The sequence below is a fragment of the Salmo trutta genome, chromosome 27 (assembly GCF_901001165.1).
Source record: "Salmo trutta chromosome 27, fSalTru1.1, whole genome shotgun sequence".
Classification (NCBI taxonomy): Eukaryota; Metazoa; Chordata; class Actinopteri; order Salmoniformes; family Salmonidae; genus Salmo; species Salmo trutta.
The window spans coordinates 42,258,841-42,277,711 of NC_042983.1; the positions used below are offsets into that span (position 1 = coordinate 42,258,841).

Consider the following 18,871-nt stretch of genomic DNA (forward strand, 5'->3'; position numbering starts at 1 on the left):
CTGAGCTGACATTGGAATCTGTCTGTGCTCTTGAGCAAGGCACTTAACCCTAATTGCTCCTGTAAGTCTCTCTGGATAAGAGCGTCTGCTGAACGACCACACTAGAGAGAATGATAGGAGAACTAGGCCTGGATTGAAACTAACCATACAGTAGGTATTTGGGTTATAATCTTCATCCCTCACACTTGTTATTGTGAAAGTGCCAGCATACCTATGAGGGGAGTGTTAGTAGTTGTAGGTTTCTATACGGTGTCTAGCTATAAAGAGCAGTCTGAATGTATAAGACCGTAGGGGGGGACTGCGGCATGGTCAATTCATTATTATTTAACCTTGTGAGTCTGTAAAGAACAAATTCTACTTTACAATGATGGCCTGGAGGACAAGACTAATGGCCACTTGGTGAGAGTGAGAAATAATGAGATTCCCCTCGTCTGCATGCGCTCCAAGTGGCACCCTATTCTCTATATAGTGCCCTACTTGGGTCCTGGCCCAAAAGTAGGGCACTATAAAGACAATAGGGTTCCATTTGGGATGTTTTCCTTTGTGACGCTGCCTCTTCGCTCTGCAGTGGTGTGACTACGCCAGCAGTCCATGCTGTTATCATAGGGACACTAATGAGAGAAATAAAACGTATTTTAATGTGAGGGTTAATTCAGCACTATACACTGCTCAAAAAAATAAACAACACAATGTAACTCTACACAATGTAACACTTGTGCAAATGGAATAGACAACAGGTGGAAATTATAGGCAATAAGCAAGACACCCCCAATAAAGGAGTGGTTCTGCAAGTGGGGACCACAGACCACTTCTCAGTTCCTATGCTTCCTGGCTGATGTTTTGGTCACTTTTGAATGCTGGCGGTGCTTTCACTCTAGTGGTAGCATGAGACGGAGTCTACAACCCACACAAGTGGCTCAGGTAGTGCAGCTCATCCAGGATGGCACATCAATGTGAGCTGTGGCAAGAAGGTTTGCTGTGTCTGTCAGCGTAGTGTCCAGAGCATGGAGGCGCTACCAGGAGACAGGCCAGTACATCAGGAGACGTGGAGGAGGCCGTAGGAGGGCAACAACCCAGCAGCAGGACCGCTACCTCCGCCTTTGTGCAAGGAGGAGCACTACCAGAGCCCTGCAAAATGACCTCCAGCAGGCCACAAATGTGCATGTGTCTGCTCAAACGGTCAGAAACAGACTCCATGAGGGCCCGACGTCCACAGGTGGGGGTTGTGCTTACAGCCCAACACCGTGCAGGACGTTTGGCATTTGCCAGAGAACACCAAGATTGGCATATTCGCCACTGGCGCCCTGTGCTCTTCACAGATGAAAGCAGGTTCACACTGAGCACATGTGACAGAGTCTGGAGATGCTGTGGAGAACGTTCTGCTGCCTGCAACATCCTCCAGCATGACCGGTTTGGCGGTGGGTCAGTAATGGTGTGGGGTGGCATTTCTTTGGGGGGCCGCACAGCCCTCCATGTGCTCGCCAGAGGTAGCCTGACTGCCATTAGGTACCGAGATGAGATCCTCAGACCCCTTGTGAGACCATATGCTGGTGCGGTTGGCCCTGGGTTCCTCCTAATGCAAGACAATGCTAGACCTCATGTGGCTGGAGTGTGTCAGCAGTTCCTGCAAGAGGAAGGCATTGATGCTATGGACTGGCCCGCCCGCTCCCCGTGACCTGAATCCAATTGAGCACATCTGTGACATCATGTCTCGCTCCATCCACCAACGCCACGTTGCACCACAGACTGTCCAGGAGTTGGCGGATGCTTTAGTCCAGGTCTGGGAGGAGATCCCTCAGGAGACCATCCGCCACCTCATCAGGAGCATGCCCAGGCGTTGTAGGGAGGTCATACAGGCACGTGGAGGCCACACACACTACTGAGCCTCATTTTGACTTGTTTTAAGGACATTACATCAAAGTTGGATCAGCCTGTAGTGTGATTTTCCACTTTAATTTTGAGTGTGACTCCAAATCCAGACCTCCATGGGTTGATAAATTGGATTTCCATTGATTATTTTTGTGTGATTTTGTTGTCAGCACTTTCAACTATGTAAAGAAAAAAGTATTTAATACGATTATTTATTTCATTCAGATCTAGGATGTGTTGTTTAAGTGTTCCCTTTATTTTTTTGAGCAGTGTATATTAATAAACACATCAAATGGGTGTCCCACGGGGGACCAGTATGGGGGAAAAAAGTATGAAATGTATGCATTCACTACTGTAAGTCGCTCTGGATAAGAGCATCTGCTAAATGACTAAATGTAAAAATGTGTCCATTCTAGGGCTCCCATTGCAACGACACTAAATAACCTCTTCTCTTTTTCACATCAGCATTAGAGCAAAGTCATTAACATTTTTACTGTCAGGACACATATGCCCAAGTAGAACCTAAAAGGAAATGAGTTGTTTCTATTTAAACCAGGGTTGTATTCATGAACCACCAAACAGGGAGGCACAGCGTAGCATTATGCGTCGTCATAAAACACAACAAAAGAAAACATTTCATAAAGACACGATTAGTCTATAGACCTTGCATTTCAATTAAAACCCTTTATTTTAAACGAGGCAAGTCAGTTAAGAACAAATTGTTGTGTAAAATGATGGTCTATCCCGGCCAAACCCGAACTGATACGGCCGGGGGACCGCTGCGCTACACCGGAGGAGACTCGGTGATATGACGCGACCATGAACAGTGATGGAACTGCAGATGTTGTCGAAAAATATACAATCAATTGTTGGTAGTAGACCTTACCTCGGTTAGTGCAGTTATGGACGTGCCATAAAGATGGCCTGTGATCGTTGCGTGACAACAGTACGTAGTCGTTCCACGGTTTATATCGGTTTATATCGCTGAGCTTTTATAATGGTTCAAATAAAATGGCAATTGAATACTATGCCACACCATCTTAGCTCAGACCACACCTACAACACACAATAACCACACCCACAACATGCTGTTTGGTATGCTTTGTAATTTTAATTCCCGTAATTTCATTTTGTTTTTAAATGCAGACACATTATTTTTTTTCTTCCACAAAAAAAACATTTAAACTAAAAACTTTACGGTACAATTATTATGCAAGTCAGAAGAGCTTTAGTTTTAGCTGAAGCTCAGGCTTGGAGGAGGGACTGATTATCAAACGGGTTAAACAGTGAAGCAGTATAAAGACGACATCGAGCAGTAGACAGCTAGCGCTACCTAGTGGACAAAATCCCTGTCTGCACCCTCAGTAGAGACAGCTAGCGCTACCTAGTGGACAAAAGCCCTGTCTGCACCCTCAGTAGAGACAGCTAGCGCTACCTAGTGGACAAAAGCCCTGTCTGCACCCTCAGTAGAGACAGCTAGCGCAACCTAGTGGACAAAAGCCCTGTCTGCACACTCAGTAGAGACAGCTAGCGCTACCTAGTGGACAAAAGCCCTGTCTGCACCCTCAGTAGAGACAGCTAGCGCTACCTAGTGGACAAAAGCCCTGTCTGCACCCTCAGTAGAGACAGCTAGCGCTACCTAGCGGACAAAAGCCATGTCTGCACCCTCAGTAGAGACAGCTAGCGCTACCAAGCGGACAAAAGCCCTGTCTGCACCCTCAGTAGAGACAGCTAGCGCTACCTAGTGGACAAAAGCCCTGTCTGCACCCTCAGTAGAGACAGCTAGCGCTACCTAGTGGACAAAAGCCCTGTCTGCACCCTCAGTAGAGACAGCTAGCGCTACCTAGTGGACAAAAGCCCTGTCTGCACCCTCAGTAGAGACAGCTACCGCTACCTAGTGGACAAAAGCCCTGTCTGCACCTTCAGTAGAGACAGCTAGCGCTACCTAGTGGACAAAAGCCCTGTCTGCACCCTCAGTAGAGACAGCTAGCGCTACCTAGTGGACAAAAGCCCTGTCTGCACCCTCAGTAGAGACAGCTAGCGCTACCAAGTGGACAAAAGCCCTGTCTGCACCCTCAGTAGAGACAGCTAGCGCTACCTAGTGGACAAAAGCCCTGTCTGCACCCTCAGTAGAGACAGCTATCGCTACCTAGTGGACAAAAGCCCTGTCTGCACCCTCAGTAGAGACAGCTAGCGCTACCTAGTGGACAAAAGCCCTGTCTGCACCCTCAGTAGAGACAGCTAGCGCTACCTAGTGGACAAAATGAGGACTGGAACCGTTTTATCCTCGGGAGCAGCAGCAGTGCTCGCCTGGAAATCCAACCTGAATTCAGCTCCCTTTATTACAGTAGTGAAACAATTCTAAAACGTAGCGTGATTCAGTCTGTCTTTCTGGGCTAAAGCAACAGCGCCACCCCGTGGGGAGACAATACCATTACACCCATCCACCCTGAGAAGAACAGTGTCTCTACAGAGAGGGAGACAGCGGTGCAGTCACACCTTCACAACAAGCAGCTTGATCTAATATTACATTCAGAAAATAAACCCTTTGTCACATTCTGTTCCGTTCCCGCAGAACACCTGAGAGGGGTTGGCTGTCTGCTATCACACATCGGCATGGTAACAACACAACAGGCTGCTGAGGGGAGGACAGCTCATAATAATGTTTGGAATGGATCGAACACCTGGAAACCATGTGTTTGATGTATTTGATACCATTCCACTGATTCCGCTCCAGTCATTACCACGAGCCCGTCCTCCCCAATTAAGGTGCCACCAACCTCCTGTGGGTAACAAACTATCACCAACTCCCAATTGGCAACTACATCAGCCATTGGTTATTGTTTTGATTGATGATCGGTAGCTAATATTGATTGATTAAAATGTGGTCCCTCTCTACCTTGAGCGGTGCATCCCTGTCAGCCTATCAGGACTGAGAATGCATGAAAATAAGAATGACCAAGTGTGTTCCAAAGGGACTCAATCTATGGAAGGAGATTAATGCCAAAAATGTTGGCAGGAATAAGCCTTCATAGCCCCCAGATCAACTCAGTGTTTGTCAAAGGAAAAGGAACATGAGCTGCTAAAGCGGAATTCGCCTCCGGCAAAAACCCATTTCAGATAATCGCCCGTCTACAGACCTATTCTGAGAAGAGCTGATTTGAGACCAGCCCTTAAGTGTTACCAGTCTAAGCTCTGTCCTTAGTGATACTGATTTCAGGCCTGCTGTTAACTTATGGGCCAGACATGGATGGTAAAAAAAACAGTGTAATATATAGGCTTTCTGTTTCCATTTCCTACTTTTCAACAAGTGACCCCAGTCTGGCCGCTCATCAAAGCGGTATAGGGAAACAAAATTACAAAGTGTTTTTATCTAAAATAAAAATGGTAATTTAAAAGTCTGCATCTATATCGGCAAACGGACACGCCATCTACCGTAAGGAGAGAGCACGCTGGGTTACAGTAAAACCGTGGCCAATCGCGTTGCAACGGAGGAGATTGTTTTCCTGTGTCGACGTTGGCAACGTGACGACCACTTCCTGGTTACAGGCTAGGTTTAAAATAACAAAGGTTAAGACAATAGGATGCTAATATTCAGTAAATCTTTGTATAAATACGGAACAAGTCTAAACAATGGGACTAGCAATGTGAGCAAAAAAATGACAAAGTGAATGTTCGCAGTAGCCTATAGAGAAAGTTTGCCATCAAAAGTGGAAAATAAACACAATCGTAGTGAATTTCAGCTAACTACTCAGCCAACATATAGGATAACTGTTTACTGTTTTTTTTTTTTTTTTTTATATATATATATATATTTTTTAAACTGTTTTACTGTTATTCTATTCATTTTTAACATTTTTCAAATGATCAACAGTCACTTTATTTACTTGATTTTACCCGACCGCTAATCCTGTAGAATCAGCAACGGTACTGATGAATGAACGTATTTTATTACACGTTTCGCATTGAAATGTTTACGTTTTGTCTTAACCTTTGTTACCTAGGTTACAGGCGACAGCGTCATAGCCACAGACCCATTGGTTCCCGGCGCGTTCCTTACGGTGTATGGGAGTGATTCACTCTGATGGTAGAAAAATATAGTCTATTTATTCTCTTCATTATTACATCGCAGCCATACATGTAGTGTTAACACAGCAGTGTTAGAGGCTTCAGGATAACTAACACTGCTACAAGAGAAGAAGAAGATGAAGAAATGGGGCAATGAGACGTTAGCAACTCTCGTCTAGACACTTCAGGTTATTTTGTCTTACTTGCACTTGATAATTCATGGTTAATAATAATAATAATAATTATAGTTGTCTTTTCATTGGCATTATTTGGCAACAAGTTTGTATTTTTTTTTGTTTTTTTGAGGTACTCTACAATATGGTTACGATGTAAATTCCACAGTACTTAGAAATTACTGTATCCATCACACAGTAAAACACTACTTTACAAGGCAAATGGCCACTTAAGAATAGATGTTTTCATGAGAAATAACACAGCACAAAGAAAGAAAAATACAAAATAAAACTCCTCGCATTTGGGGGTTTGTTCAGATTTGAAAAACAAAACCACACTTTCATTAATTTCTTAATTTACAAGTCAGGTGACTGATAAAAATGCTGGTGATGACCAATACAACTGAAAAAACCTCGATATAAACCAGAGTTGGACAGAGGGCTTACTTTCCACCAAACCAAGTTTTAACATGGGCAGAGACATTGATATGTGCCCTTTATCCAACTCTATGCCTCCATGTCTTGTATGAGCTACAGGTACCTCCATATTAGACCCTGATATCAGACCCATCACCCCCATCCCTAATATCACTCCTGATATCAGACCTATCACTCCTGATATCACTCCTGATATCAGACCTATCACTCCTGATATCAGACCCATCACCCTGATATCAGACCTATCACCCTGATATCAGACCTATCACCCTGATATCAGACCTATCACCCTGATATCAGACCTATCACCCTGATATCAGACCCATCACCCTGATATCAGACCTATCACCCTGATATCAGACCTATCACCCTGATATCAGACCCATCACCCCATCCCTAATATCACCCTGATATCAGACCTATCACCCTGATATCAGACCTATCACCCTGATATCAGACCTATCACCCTGATATCAGACCTATCACTCCTGATATCAGACCTATCACCCTGATATCAGACCTATCACTCCTGATATCAGACCTATCACCCTGATATCAGACCTATCACCCTGATATCAGACCTATCACTCCTGATATCAGCCTATCACCCTGATATCAGACCTATCACTCCTGATATCAGACCTATCACCCTGATATCAGACCTATCACTCCTGATATCAAAGCTATCACCCTGATATCAGACCTATCACCCTGATATCAGACCTATCACCCTGATATCAGACCTATCACTCCTGATATCAGACCTATCACTCCTGATATCAGACCTATCACTCCTGATATCAGACCTATCACCCCTCCTTAATGTCACTCCTGATATCAGTGTGGACTACTATAGTGTTGACAGAGGTGGATGGAGAACGGTGTGGGGACTACTATACTGTTCATCCACTTCCAACACTTGTCACTTCACTGGAATGAACAGACAACAGGAAATCTGGAACGAACAGACAACAGGAAATCTGGAACGAACAGACAGGGTGTTTCTCAATATGCAAACAGACAGGGTGTTTCTCAATATGCATACTACCGTTCTCCACTCTCATGCTCAGAGTGCATTCTCCGACCACGTTCTCTTGAGTACGTTCTTGTGAGGACAAAGTGTGGAGAATGTAAAAAAAAAACATTCCGTTTGAGAAGCAGTCACTGTATTACCTCACGCTGCACCTCCCCATCCACTGACCCTTCTTCCAGCCAGGACAATGGCAACAACAGACAAAACAAGATATACATACACAAAGCAAACATTTTAGTTCATAACTTTCAGCTACATATGTGAATCGTAATAATGTAGCTAACCAGATAGTTTAACAGGCAAAACAATGACCTAAAACTGCGGAGGGTCGGAGATGTCAACTCTCCGTGGGTAGCTAGCTAACAATTCTTTGTGGCTATCTGGCTAGCTAACAGTACTAGTAGCTAGCCTGTTAGCCCTATTGACTTATTATGGACTTGCGATCTACGGTATGCAGGCAGGTAAACACGCCAAGATTAATACAGCATGCATTTACTTGATTTATTAAGATATAATATTGTAGTCAGGCAACATTTTATTCGGAAGTCGAGTGTTATTTTTCTCTCGCTTTAGCTCAAATAATGTCCGCCATCGATTTCAAGAAATGTTGCGTCATTTTTTTTTATACGTGGTTTGCGTCATATTTTCTTGGATACTTTCCGTCGAAGCTTGCATCGATGAATGCTTCAAAATATATGTACAAATGGAGTACGCATTAGAGAAGTGCCATTCGTCCTCTGCTTCACATACTTTGATTTGGACTCCGACTCTGACCCTCCAGGGCTCGGAGCACGCTAGTATGCATATTGAGAAACACCCACAGAGTCACCCTGACCGGGTACATATGTGAAGTGGAGGGAGAGATGAGAATTAGTTTAGGGAACCTCCAGCATTGGCTCTGAGAGTGTGTGTGTGTGTGTGTGTGTGTGAGAGACATCTGGAATAAGGGGCTTTTATAAAGGCGGTGTGTGTGTGTGTGTGTGTGTGTGTGTTTTGGCATGGTGTAACTCAGTGTTTCCCAAGCTCAGTCCTTTGGTTTTTGCCCCTAGCACTACACAGCAGATTCAATTAGCCAACTTATCATCAAGCATTGATTATTTGAATCAGCTGTTCAGTGCTTGGGCAAAAAACCAAAACATTCACCCAGGGAGGGGGTGCACAGACTGCGTTTGGGAAACTCTGGTGTAACTCACCCTGTTAAGCTATCCTAACCAACACACACACACCTCATATACTATACTTGCAGCACAAAAGAATGTGCAGTGAATGTGCAGTTTCCCAGAGAAAGGAAACTGTTTGATTATGATTAAATTGCTGCTGCAAATAGTCAAATTGATTTATTTTAAGTGACGGTTCAGAATACTGGAGCTGATAAAAAGGTTTCCTTCATATCATTAGTAAAAAAAAATATATATATATTATTCTGAAATTAGAAAAAGCCCATGTACTCGATTTAAATGTCAAATAGTGGATTAAATAACGTAGTTCAGACAGAATGGCTGGTGTGCGCTCTACGCCTCAGGCTCTAGGTCCAGGGTGACTCACACATGACATCATACCTCCCACGAGGACAGTGTTTACAGTACATATGACATTATAAAAACATTCAAATAGGGTATTTCATCTTTAAAATAGGGTATTTCATCTTTAAAATAAGGTATTTCATCTTTAAAACGTACAGGAACGCAGTTAAAATGTAGACATTATCTGCTGGTAACTGGTTTCTACGGTAACATCTGAATTTCTTTTTTTTTTGTTTAAATAAAGTAAATAAAAAATGAAAGCAGTCCCATCACCCTGGGAGGATTTGAAGGTTGCCGCGGCAACAAGACCCTGTTATGTTCCAACCTTTCCTTCCAGGCTATCTAGCTAGCATGTTAGGGTGGTAATTATGAAATGGCCACTACAAAGGGTCGGGGGGGGGGGGGGGGGGGGGGGGGGGGGGGGGGTTTGGTTGACCAGCCAAGCACATATCTTCTGTTTTAAAGCAAAGCTGCAGTACAACAAAAATCACACTCAAATAATACAATATGTAAAACATATTCTTTTGGGCATTAAGTATAGCTACTAAACCGACTAATGCCGCTGCATCCTGGCAACTTGCAACTATTAACGCAATGAAATATATATATTCATATACAACTTTAGGCATTTCGCATAGATGTTGTGCAAATGATTCTTTTATGTTCAGTGTACGTGTGTTTGTGTGTCTATCTCTGTATCTCTGTGTGTGGGTGTGTGTGTCAATGTCTACTAGTGAGGACTGCGTTTTGTCTTTTTTCATATTTATATCACTGTTTAAAACACTACAGTGTCTTAACGTACAGTATAACTCTATTCACACGGGACTAGTATTACTATAGAACGTCCGTTATGTAATTATCACCCCAGCAGGTCCGTTTTTCCAGTGGACGATTCGGACCGGATTAGTTTTACCAAACTGCCCCTGTAATATATATTTTTTTTACCTTATTCACAATTGACCGATATTGTCAAATGAATAGAGAAACTGCCAAATCCGTCATTAAATATCTGCGTAGGTTACAGTACATGGTTCTTATTGATATGGATTATAACGTTCTCCAAACTGAAGGCCATTAGGTCAATATTGGACTCTTCCTAGACATATGAAATATCTTCACACCTAGAAGAGCCTCCAGGGCTTCCGTCATAACGGTACATTGTGAACGAGTGAAAACATATTTTTTTGTAAAACTAATCCTGTCCGAATCGTCCCTGACATGGGGTAATAATTACATAACCGACATTCTATAGTAATACCAGTCCCGTGCGAAAAGGCCTTAATATGTAAATATATAATATATAAATCTGTAATATGCATGTCTATAATATGTCAATCTGTAATATGTAAGTCTGTAATATACGTCTGTGATATATGTACAATGCCTTTAAAGTATTCACACCCGTTGACTTTATCCACATTTTGTTGTGTTACAGCCTGAATTTAAAGTGGATTCAATTGAGATTTTTTTGTCACTGGCCTAAATACAATACCCCATCATGACATCATAATACCCCATCATGGCATCACAATATCCCATCATGGCATCACAATACCCCATCATGACATCATAATACCCCATCATGGCATCACAATATCCCATCATGACATCACAATACCCCATAATGTCAAAGTGGAATTATGTTTTTAGATTATTTTTTTTACACATTAATTAAAAATTAAAAATTTAAATGCCTTGAGTCAATAAGTATTCAAACCCCTTTGTTACGGCAAGTCTAAATAAGTTCAGGAGTAAATATTTGCATAATTGCATGGATTCAATTGTATGTGTGCAAAAATAGTGTTTAACAAGATTTTTTAATGGCTATTAATCTCTGTACCCCACACATACAATTATCTGTAAGGTTCCTCAGTTGAGCAGTGAATTTCAAACACAGATTCACCCACAATGACCAGGGAGGTTTTCCAATGCTTTCCAAAGAAGGTCACCTATTGGTAGATGGGTAAAAATATAAAAAACAGACATTGGCTATCCATTCGATCATGGTGAAGTTATTAATTACACTACTGGTGTATCAATACACCCAGTCCTTACAAATATACAGGCGTCCTTCCTAACTCAGTTGCCGGAGTGGAAGGAAACCGCTCAGGGATTTCACCATGAGGCCAATGATGACTTTAAAACAGTTACAGAGTTGAATGGCTGTGATTGGAGAAAACTGAGGATGGATCAACAACATTGTAGTTACTCCACAATACTAACCTAAATGACAGAGTGAAAAAAAGGAAGCCTGTACAGAATACAAATATTCCAAAACATACATCCAGTTTGCAACAAGACACTAAAGTAACACTGCAAAAATTGTAGCAAAACACTATACTTTTTGTCCTGAATACAAAGTGTAATGTTTGGGGCAAATCCAATACAACACATTACTGAGTATCTCTCTCCATATTTTCAAGCATAGTGGTGGCTGCATCATGTTATGGGTATGCTTGTAATCGTTAAGGACTGGGGAGTTTTTCAGGATAAAAAATAAACGGAATAGAGCTAAGCACAGGTCAAATCCTGGAGGAAAACCAGGTTCAGTCTGCTTTCCACCAGACACTGGGAGATGAATTCACCTTTCAGCAGGACAATAACCTAAAACACAAGGTCAAATATACACTGGAGTTACTTACCAAGAAGACAGTGAATGTTCCTGAGTGGCCGAGTTACAGTTTTAACTTAAATCTACTTGAAAATCTATAGCAAGACCTGAAAATTGTTGTCTAGCAATGATCAATCCAGCTCTTAGAGACTCACCCAGAGGTGCTTCTACAAAATATTGACATAGGGGTGTGAATACTTACATAAAAAGAGACAATTCTGTTTTTAATTTTCAATAAAATAGCAAACATTTCTAAAAACATGTTTTCACTTTGGAATTATGCAAAATTGTGTGTAGATAGGTGAAATCCATTTTGAATTCAGGCTATAAAACAACAATATGTGGAATAAGTCAAGGGGTATGAATACTTTCTGAAGGCATTGTACGTCTGTAATATGTAGCTACAGTATGTCTGTGATATGTACGTCTGTGATATGTATGTCTGTACAGCAGGTTGCTCTGTAAGATTTAACATGTTAGTTAAACACCATTTGTTTTTTTTTATGCAAAAATAATAAAAATAAAACACAATAGAAGGAAGTCAACGAGTCTCTGGACTAGAACCCAGGCAGCATGTGATCTAACCCTCTTCAGGACTAGAACCCAGGCAGCGTGTGATCTAACCCTCTTCAGGACTAGAACCCAGGCAGCATGTGATCTAACCCTCTTCAGGACTAGAACCCAGGCAGCGTGTGATCTAACCCTCTTCAGGACTAGAACCCAGGCAGAATGTGATCTAACCCTCTTCAGGACTAGAACCCAGGCAGCGTGTGATCTAACCCTCTTCAGGACTAGAACCCAGGCAGCGTGTGATCTAACCCTCTTCAGGACTAGAACCCAGGCAGAATGTGATCTAACCCTCTTCAGGACTAGAACCCAGGCAGAATGTGATCTAACCCTCTTCAGGACTAGAACCCAGGCAGCGTGTGATCTAACCCTCTTCAGGACTAGAACCCAGGCAGCGTGTGATCTAACCCTCTTCAGGACTAGAACCCAGGCAGAATGTGATCTAACCCTCTTCAGGACTAGAACCCAGGCAGAATGTGATCTAACCCTCTTCAGGACTAGAACCCAGGCAGCGTGTGATCTAACCCTCTTCAGGACTAGAACCCAGGCAGCGTGTGATCTAACCCTCTTCAGGACTAGAACCCAGGCAGCGTGTGATCTAACCCTCTTCAGGACTAGAACCCAGGCAGCATGTGATCTAACCCTCTTCTCCAGACAGTGTAATTTACCACTCCACCCCTCCATCTCTCTCCTCTCCCCCTAGCCCCATTCTTAACATCGAGGCCCACTCTTCATCTCCTTGTTCTTTACCCCTCACTTTTATCCCCCCCCCCTCCCCACTCTCCATCTCCTTGAGGCCTCCCTCTCTCCTCTCTTCCTCAGACGTAAGGGAGGATGCCGTAGACGAACAGGGCCATGACCGCGGCGCTGAACAGCCCCGCCACCGGCACCGTGACGAACCACGCCAAGAAGATATTACGGAACAGCCGCCAATCAACCGCCTTCTTGGAGCGGATCCAGCCAACCGCTACCACCGAGCCCACCTGGTCGTCACGGCAACGCGCAGAGGAGAAAAACAAAACAGGAACCAATCAACAGCAGGATAAACCTGGGTTACATTTCTATCAGTTGAACTAGTAGTCCTGGTACACCAAACCTGGTCCTGGAGAAGGGTGAGCAGACGTTGCAATGAGTTACTGCTCATAGACCTGACCTGAGAGTCAGGTGGGTTTAGTGCAGGGATAGAACAATAGCCTGCTGTGAGCCCAGCAGGACTAGGGTTGGTTGGTGACAGACTGTAAAAGCTCCTAGGTTAGTAGTACCAGATGATTTTAACACATCTATTAGTAGCTTTCTTCAAATCACTTAGTTGAAGTCTGAAATTTGCAGTTTGGTTTTATATTTCACCCCCCCCCCCAAAATGGAATTCTCCCAACTAGAATTCACCCAAATCAATAAATGCCAATCTATGTGTGATTGTGTGTATGTTTCCTTCAGTTTATACTTCTGCTAAATTCAGGCTTCCACAAGAACACATATCTAATCTAACATATTTACTCACCTTGTCTTCATCAAATATTTAATAGATCAAGCTAACAATAGAACAACTTGTAGTCCTCTCTCTCCCTCTCTCCCTCCCTCCCTCCCTCCCTCCCTCCGTATCTCTGAGCGGGACTGCTCGTATACGGCCAGTGTAACCCGAGCTAGCACCCCTGTGATGAAGATAGCAGCATCTAAATTTGGGCTGCGTCAGGACGGACTGCCAACGTTTCCAGACCACTCTGACACAGATTAATTATATGTGGTTACGTTTTACACAGGTAGCACAATTCTGATCTTTTACCTAATTATTGGCAAATAAGAGCTGATCTGATTGGTCAAAAGTCCAATTAGTGAAAAGAATATCAGAATTAAGCTGCCTGTGTAAACACTGCCAGTGTGGCCCGGAGACACCAAGATGAAAGCTAGCGGGAACTTAACGTTGACAAAATGGACACGTTCCAGACACATTCAATTGCAGTCGCGTTGAGCACTTCAACCAATAGCTGCTTGCGATGTCATCAACTGTGTAGTCAGACATCAGATTGCTATATCATATGATGTGGTTAGCTGATATGTTAAAACGCCTATCTAGGCGTTGTGAGCTCTGACAGGCGACTGCAATGTAGTCAGCCTGGAACGCGCCCCTCGTTTGATGCCGACTGAACAGGGCACATCTTCATCACCACTAGTTTATACACACCAACCAGGGTTGAGGGGGTCCACTCGGTGATATATTAGCTTAATAAACGGAGTAGGGAATTTATGGTTAATAAACTGGGTTCACCCTGAATGGACCCCTAAACTCTGTACCCAAACACACTCTGAACCCTGTACCCAAACACACTCTGAACCCTGTACCCAAACACACTCTGAACTCTGTACCCAAACACACTCTGAACCCTGTACCCAAACACACTCTGAACACTGTACCCAAACACACTCTGAACTCTGTACCCAAACACACTCTGAACTCTGTACCCAAACACACTCTGAACTCTGTACCCAAACACACTCTGAACCCTGTACCCAAACACACTCTGAACCCTGTACCCAAACACACTCTGAACCCTGTACCCAAACACACTCTGAACCCTGTACCCAAACACACTCTGAACCCTGTACCCAAACACACTCTGAACCCTGTACCCAAACACACTCTGAACCCTGTACCCAAACACACTCTGAACCCTGTACCCAAACACACTCTGAACCCTGTACCCAAACACACTCTGAACCCTGTACCCAAAGACACTCTGAACCCTGTACCCAAAGACACTCTGAACCCTGTACCCAAACACACTCTGAACCCTGTACCCAAACACACTCTGAACCCTGTACCCAAACACACTCTGAACCCTGTACCCAAACACACTCTGAACCCTCTACCCAAATTCACTCTGAACCCTGTACCCAAACACACTCTGAACCCTGTACCCAAACACACTCTGAACCCTGTACCCAAACACACTCTGAACCCTGTACCCAAACACACTCTGAACCCTGTACCCAAACACACTCTGAACCCTGTACCCAAACACACTCTGAACTCTGTACCCAAACACACTCTGAACCCTGTACCCAAACACACTCTGAACCCTGTACCCAAACACACTCTGAACCCTGTACCCAAACACACTCTGAACCCTGTACCCAAACTCACTCTGAACCCTGTACCCAAACACACTCTGAACCCTGTACCCAAACACACTCTGAACACTGTACCCAAACACACTCTGAACCCTGTACCCAAACACACTCTGAACCCTGTACCCTGTACCCAAACACACTCTGAACCCTGTACCCAAACACACTCTGAACTCTGTACCCAAACACACTCTGAACCCTGTACCCAAACACACTCTGAACCCTGTACCCAAACACATTCTGAACTCTGTACCCAAACACACTCTGAACTCTGTACCCAAACACACTCTGAACCCTGTACCCAAACACACTCTAATACGACCCTGATCTCAGTTAAGCCCACTGACACGTCACACAACGAATTAATAAATCAACCAATCACCATATTGCAGGGACAATAAGGACACATTAATCAGAAATCATACAGCAGACATAGCTAGCTATTAGCATGTTAAAAAGGTAGTCCTACTGCTACCAAGGGAAGGGAGGAGGAGGAGGTGAGAAATCAAGAGAAATGGTTTGCATCAGGTCAGGTTGATTTTAGGGAAATGAGCCATTTTGAAATCGATTGAAAAGTCAGTTTTGTTTCTTGTGCATTTTCCCCCAGCAGATGTTGAATGTATTTAATACAAGGCAAATAAAGTTCAACTTTATCATTTTTAAATAAAAGCTTGAATGTACCTAAAGGAGAGCCCTGACCAAGCTTTCTGCTGAAATGTTGAACGAAGCAGTTGAGTCAGAGTCCTGGAGGGTCAGAGTCCTGGAGGGTCAGAGTCCTGGAGGGTCAGAGTCCTGGAAGGTCAGAGTCCTAGAGGGTCAGAGTTCTAGAGGGTCAGAGTTCTAGAGGGTCAGAGTTCTAGAGGGTCAGAGTCCTAGAGGGTCAGAGTTCTAGAGGGTCAGAGTTCTGGAGGGTCAGAGTTCTAGAGGGTCAGAGTTCTAGAGGGTCAGAGTCCTAGAGGGTCAGAGTTCTAGAGGGTCAGAGTCCTAGAGGGTCAGAGTCCTAGAGGGTCAGAGTTCTAGAGGGTCAGAGTTCTAGAGGGTCAGAGTCCTAGAGGGTCAGAGTCCTGGAGGGTCAGAGTCCTAGAGGGTCAGAGTTCAAGAGCGTCAGAGTTCAAGAGGGTCAGAGTCCTAGAGGGTCAGAGTCCTGGAGGGTCAGAGTTCAAGAGCGTCAGAGTTCAAGAGGGTCAGAGTCCTAGAGGGTCAGAGTCCTGGAGGGTCAGAGTTCAAGAGGGTCAGAGTCCTGGAGGGTCAGAGTCCTAGAGGGTCAGAGTTCAAGAGGGTCAGAGTCCTAGAGGGTCAGAGTCCTGGAGGGTCAGAGTTCAAGAGGGTCAGAGTTCAAGAGGGTCAGAGTCCTAGAGGGTCAGAGTCCTGGAGGGTCAGAGTTCAAGAGGGTCAGAGTTCAAGAGGGTCAGAGTCCTGGAGGGTCAGAGTCCTGGAGGGTCAGAGTCCTAGAGGGTCAGAGTCCTGGAGGGTCAGAGTTCAAGAGGGTCAGAGTTCAAGAGGGTCAGAGTCCTGGAGGGTCAGAGTCCTAGAGGGTCAGAGTTCAAGAGGGTCAGAGTCCTAGAGGGTCAGAGTCCTGGAGGGTCAGAGTTCAAGAGGGTCAGAGTTCAAGAGGGTCAGAGTCCTAGAGGGTCAGAGTCCTGGAGGGTCAGAGTTCAAGAGGGTCAGAGTCCTAGAGGGTCAGAGTCCTGGAGGGTCAGAGTCCTAGAGGGTCAGAGTCCTGGAGGGTCAGAGTTCTGGAGGGTCAGAGTCCTGGAGGGTCAGAGTTCAAGAGGGTCAGAGTTCAAGAGGGTCAGAGTCCTGGAGGGTCAGAGTCCTGGAGGGTCAGAGTTCAAGAGGGTCAGAGTTCTAGAGGGTCAGAGTTCTAGAGGGTCAGAGTCCTGGAGGGTCAGAGTCCTGGAGGGTCAGAGTCCTGGAGGGTCAGAGTCCTAGAGGGTCAGAGTTCAAGAGGGTCAGAGTTCAAGAGGGTCAGAGTTCAAGAGGGTCAGAGTCCTGGAGGGTCAGAGTCCTAGAGGGTCAGAGTTCAAGAGGGTCAGAGTCCTAGAGGGTCAGAGTCCTGGAGGGTCAGAGTTCAAGAGGGTCAGAGTTCTAGAGGGTCAGAGTCCTGGAGGGTCAGAGTTCAAGAGGGTCAGAGTTCTGGAGGGTCAGAGTCCTGGAGGGTCAGAGTCCTAGAGGGTCAGAGTCCTGGAGGGTCAGAGTTCTAGAGGGTCAGAGTCCTGGAGGGTCAGAGTCCTGGAGGGTCAGAGTTCAAGAGGGTCAGAGTCCTGGAGGGTCAGAGTCCTGGAGGGTCAGAGTTCAAGAGGGTCAGAGTTCTAGAGGGTCAGAGTTCTAGAGGGTCAGAGTCCTGGAGGGTCAGAGTCCTGGAGGGTCAGAGTCCTGGAGGGTCAGAGTTCTAGAGGGTCAGAGTTCAAGAGGGTCAGAGTTCTAGAGGGTCAGAGTTCTAGAGGGTCAGAGTCCTGGAGGGTCAGAGTTCTGGAGGGTCAGAGTTCTAGAGGGTCAGAGTTCAAGAGGGTCAGAGTTCTAGAGGGTGCGGCTATACATGATTTTCTTCCCTCAATGTGTCTGTGTCGTGAATGGACAGCATAACTGAGAATGAGTCCCACATGGCACCCTATTCCGTATATAGCGCACTAGTTTGGCCGGACCCTGTAGGCGCTGGTCAAAGGTAGTGCCCTATAAAGGGGATAGGGTGTAATTTAGGACGCGGACTGAGTCAACCACTGAATAACAGATAACTGGAGTACAGTGACTAATGGTCCATTTCATTCATTCAGGAACTAAGACTTCACTGAAATACCTCACGTCATTACTTACACAATCCCATTGAGCTACATAATCATTTTCAGAGACTTTGGGATGATTTGGGCATGTCGATACCAGGCAGGGTAGCTATATACCTATATGAACTCTGCTACCTATTACATATAATATATATATATATTCAGTACGTCTGCTAAGTATCGTGTGAGACGGTAGAACTAAAGACATCTCATTGGAGCGCTCACACCTTAACCAATCACCACCGGAGGAAAAGTGCACAAGGGGTCAAAGCTGCAACTCAGAGAGTTATGATTGGCTCAGATTCAGTCTAGTGAAGCTGATGGGAGGAGCTACACGGCTTCACTGACCAACCAGTACGCCAATACCTTGCAGTGGGTGGAGCTTATTGGGATGCCCACATTAGAGGCAATAAGCACTGACAGAGCACTCATTACTAAAAAACCGGGGGGGGGCAAAAAAAAACACAAACAAACAAAAAAAAAGCCACTGTGAAGAGATGGAATCGAGAGAAGAGGGAGAGAGAGAGCGAGGGGGGATGAGAGGAGAGCGAGGGGGATGGGGGGGGAGAGAGAGCGAGAGAGAGAGGGGAGGGGATAGAGAAGAGAGAGGAGACGAGAGAGAGAGAGGAGGAAGGAGAGGGAGCGAGGGGCAGAGAGCGAGTGGACCCAAGAGAGAGAGAGAA

General features: G+C 44.8%; 1 protein-coding gene and 1 long non-coding RNA gene across 2 annotated transcripts in view; both read right to left on the bottom strand.

Moving 5' to 3' along the window:
- Positions 1–2,958: 2,958 nt before the first annotated feature.
- Positions 2,959–8,508, bottom strand: LOC115165033 (uncharacterized). The gene is made up of 2 exons (XR_003870047.1): positions 4,121–8,508; positions 2,959–4,069 (listed from the first exon to the last, which is right to left on the bottom strand). It is a non-coding gene; the product is annotated as an uncharacterized LOC115165033 (long non-coding RNA).
- A 3,687-nt stretch (positions 8,509–12,195) lies between these two features.
- LOC115165111 (sodium-dependent phosphate transporter 2) overlaps positions 12,196–18,871 on the bottom strand; it is a 70,250-nt gene continuing 63,574 nt past the window's right edge. The window contains exons 15-16 of the mRNA XM_029718146.1: positions 18,555–18,622; positions 12,196–13,265 (exon numbers count right to left, since the gene is read on the bottom strand). Coding sequence (XP_029574006.1) covers positions 13,101–13,265; positions 18,555–18,622 — 233 coding nt within the window. The 3' untranslated portion in view covers positions 12,196–13,100. The remainder of the gene's footprint in view (positions 13,266–18,554; positions 18,623–18,871) is intronic.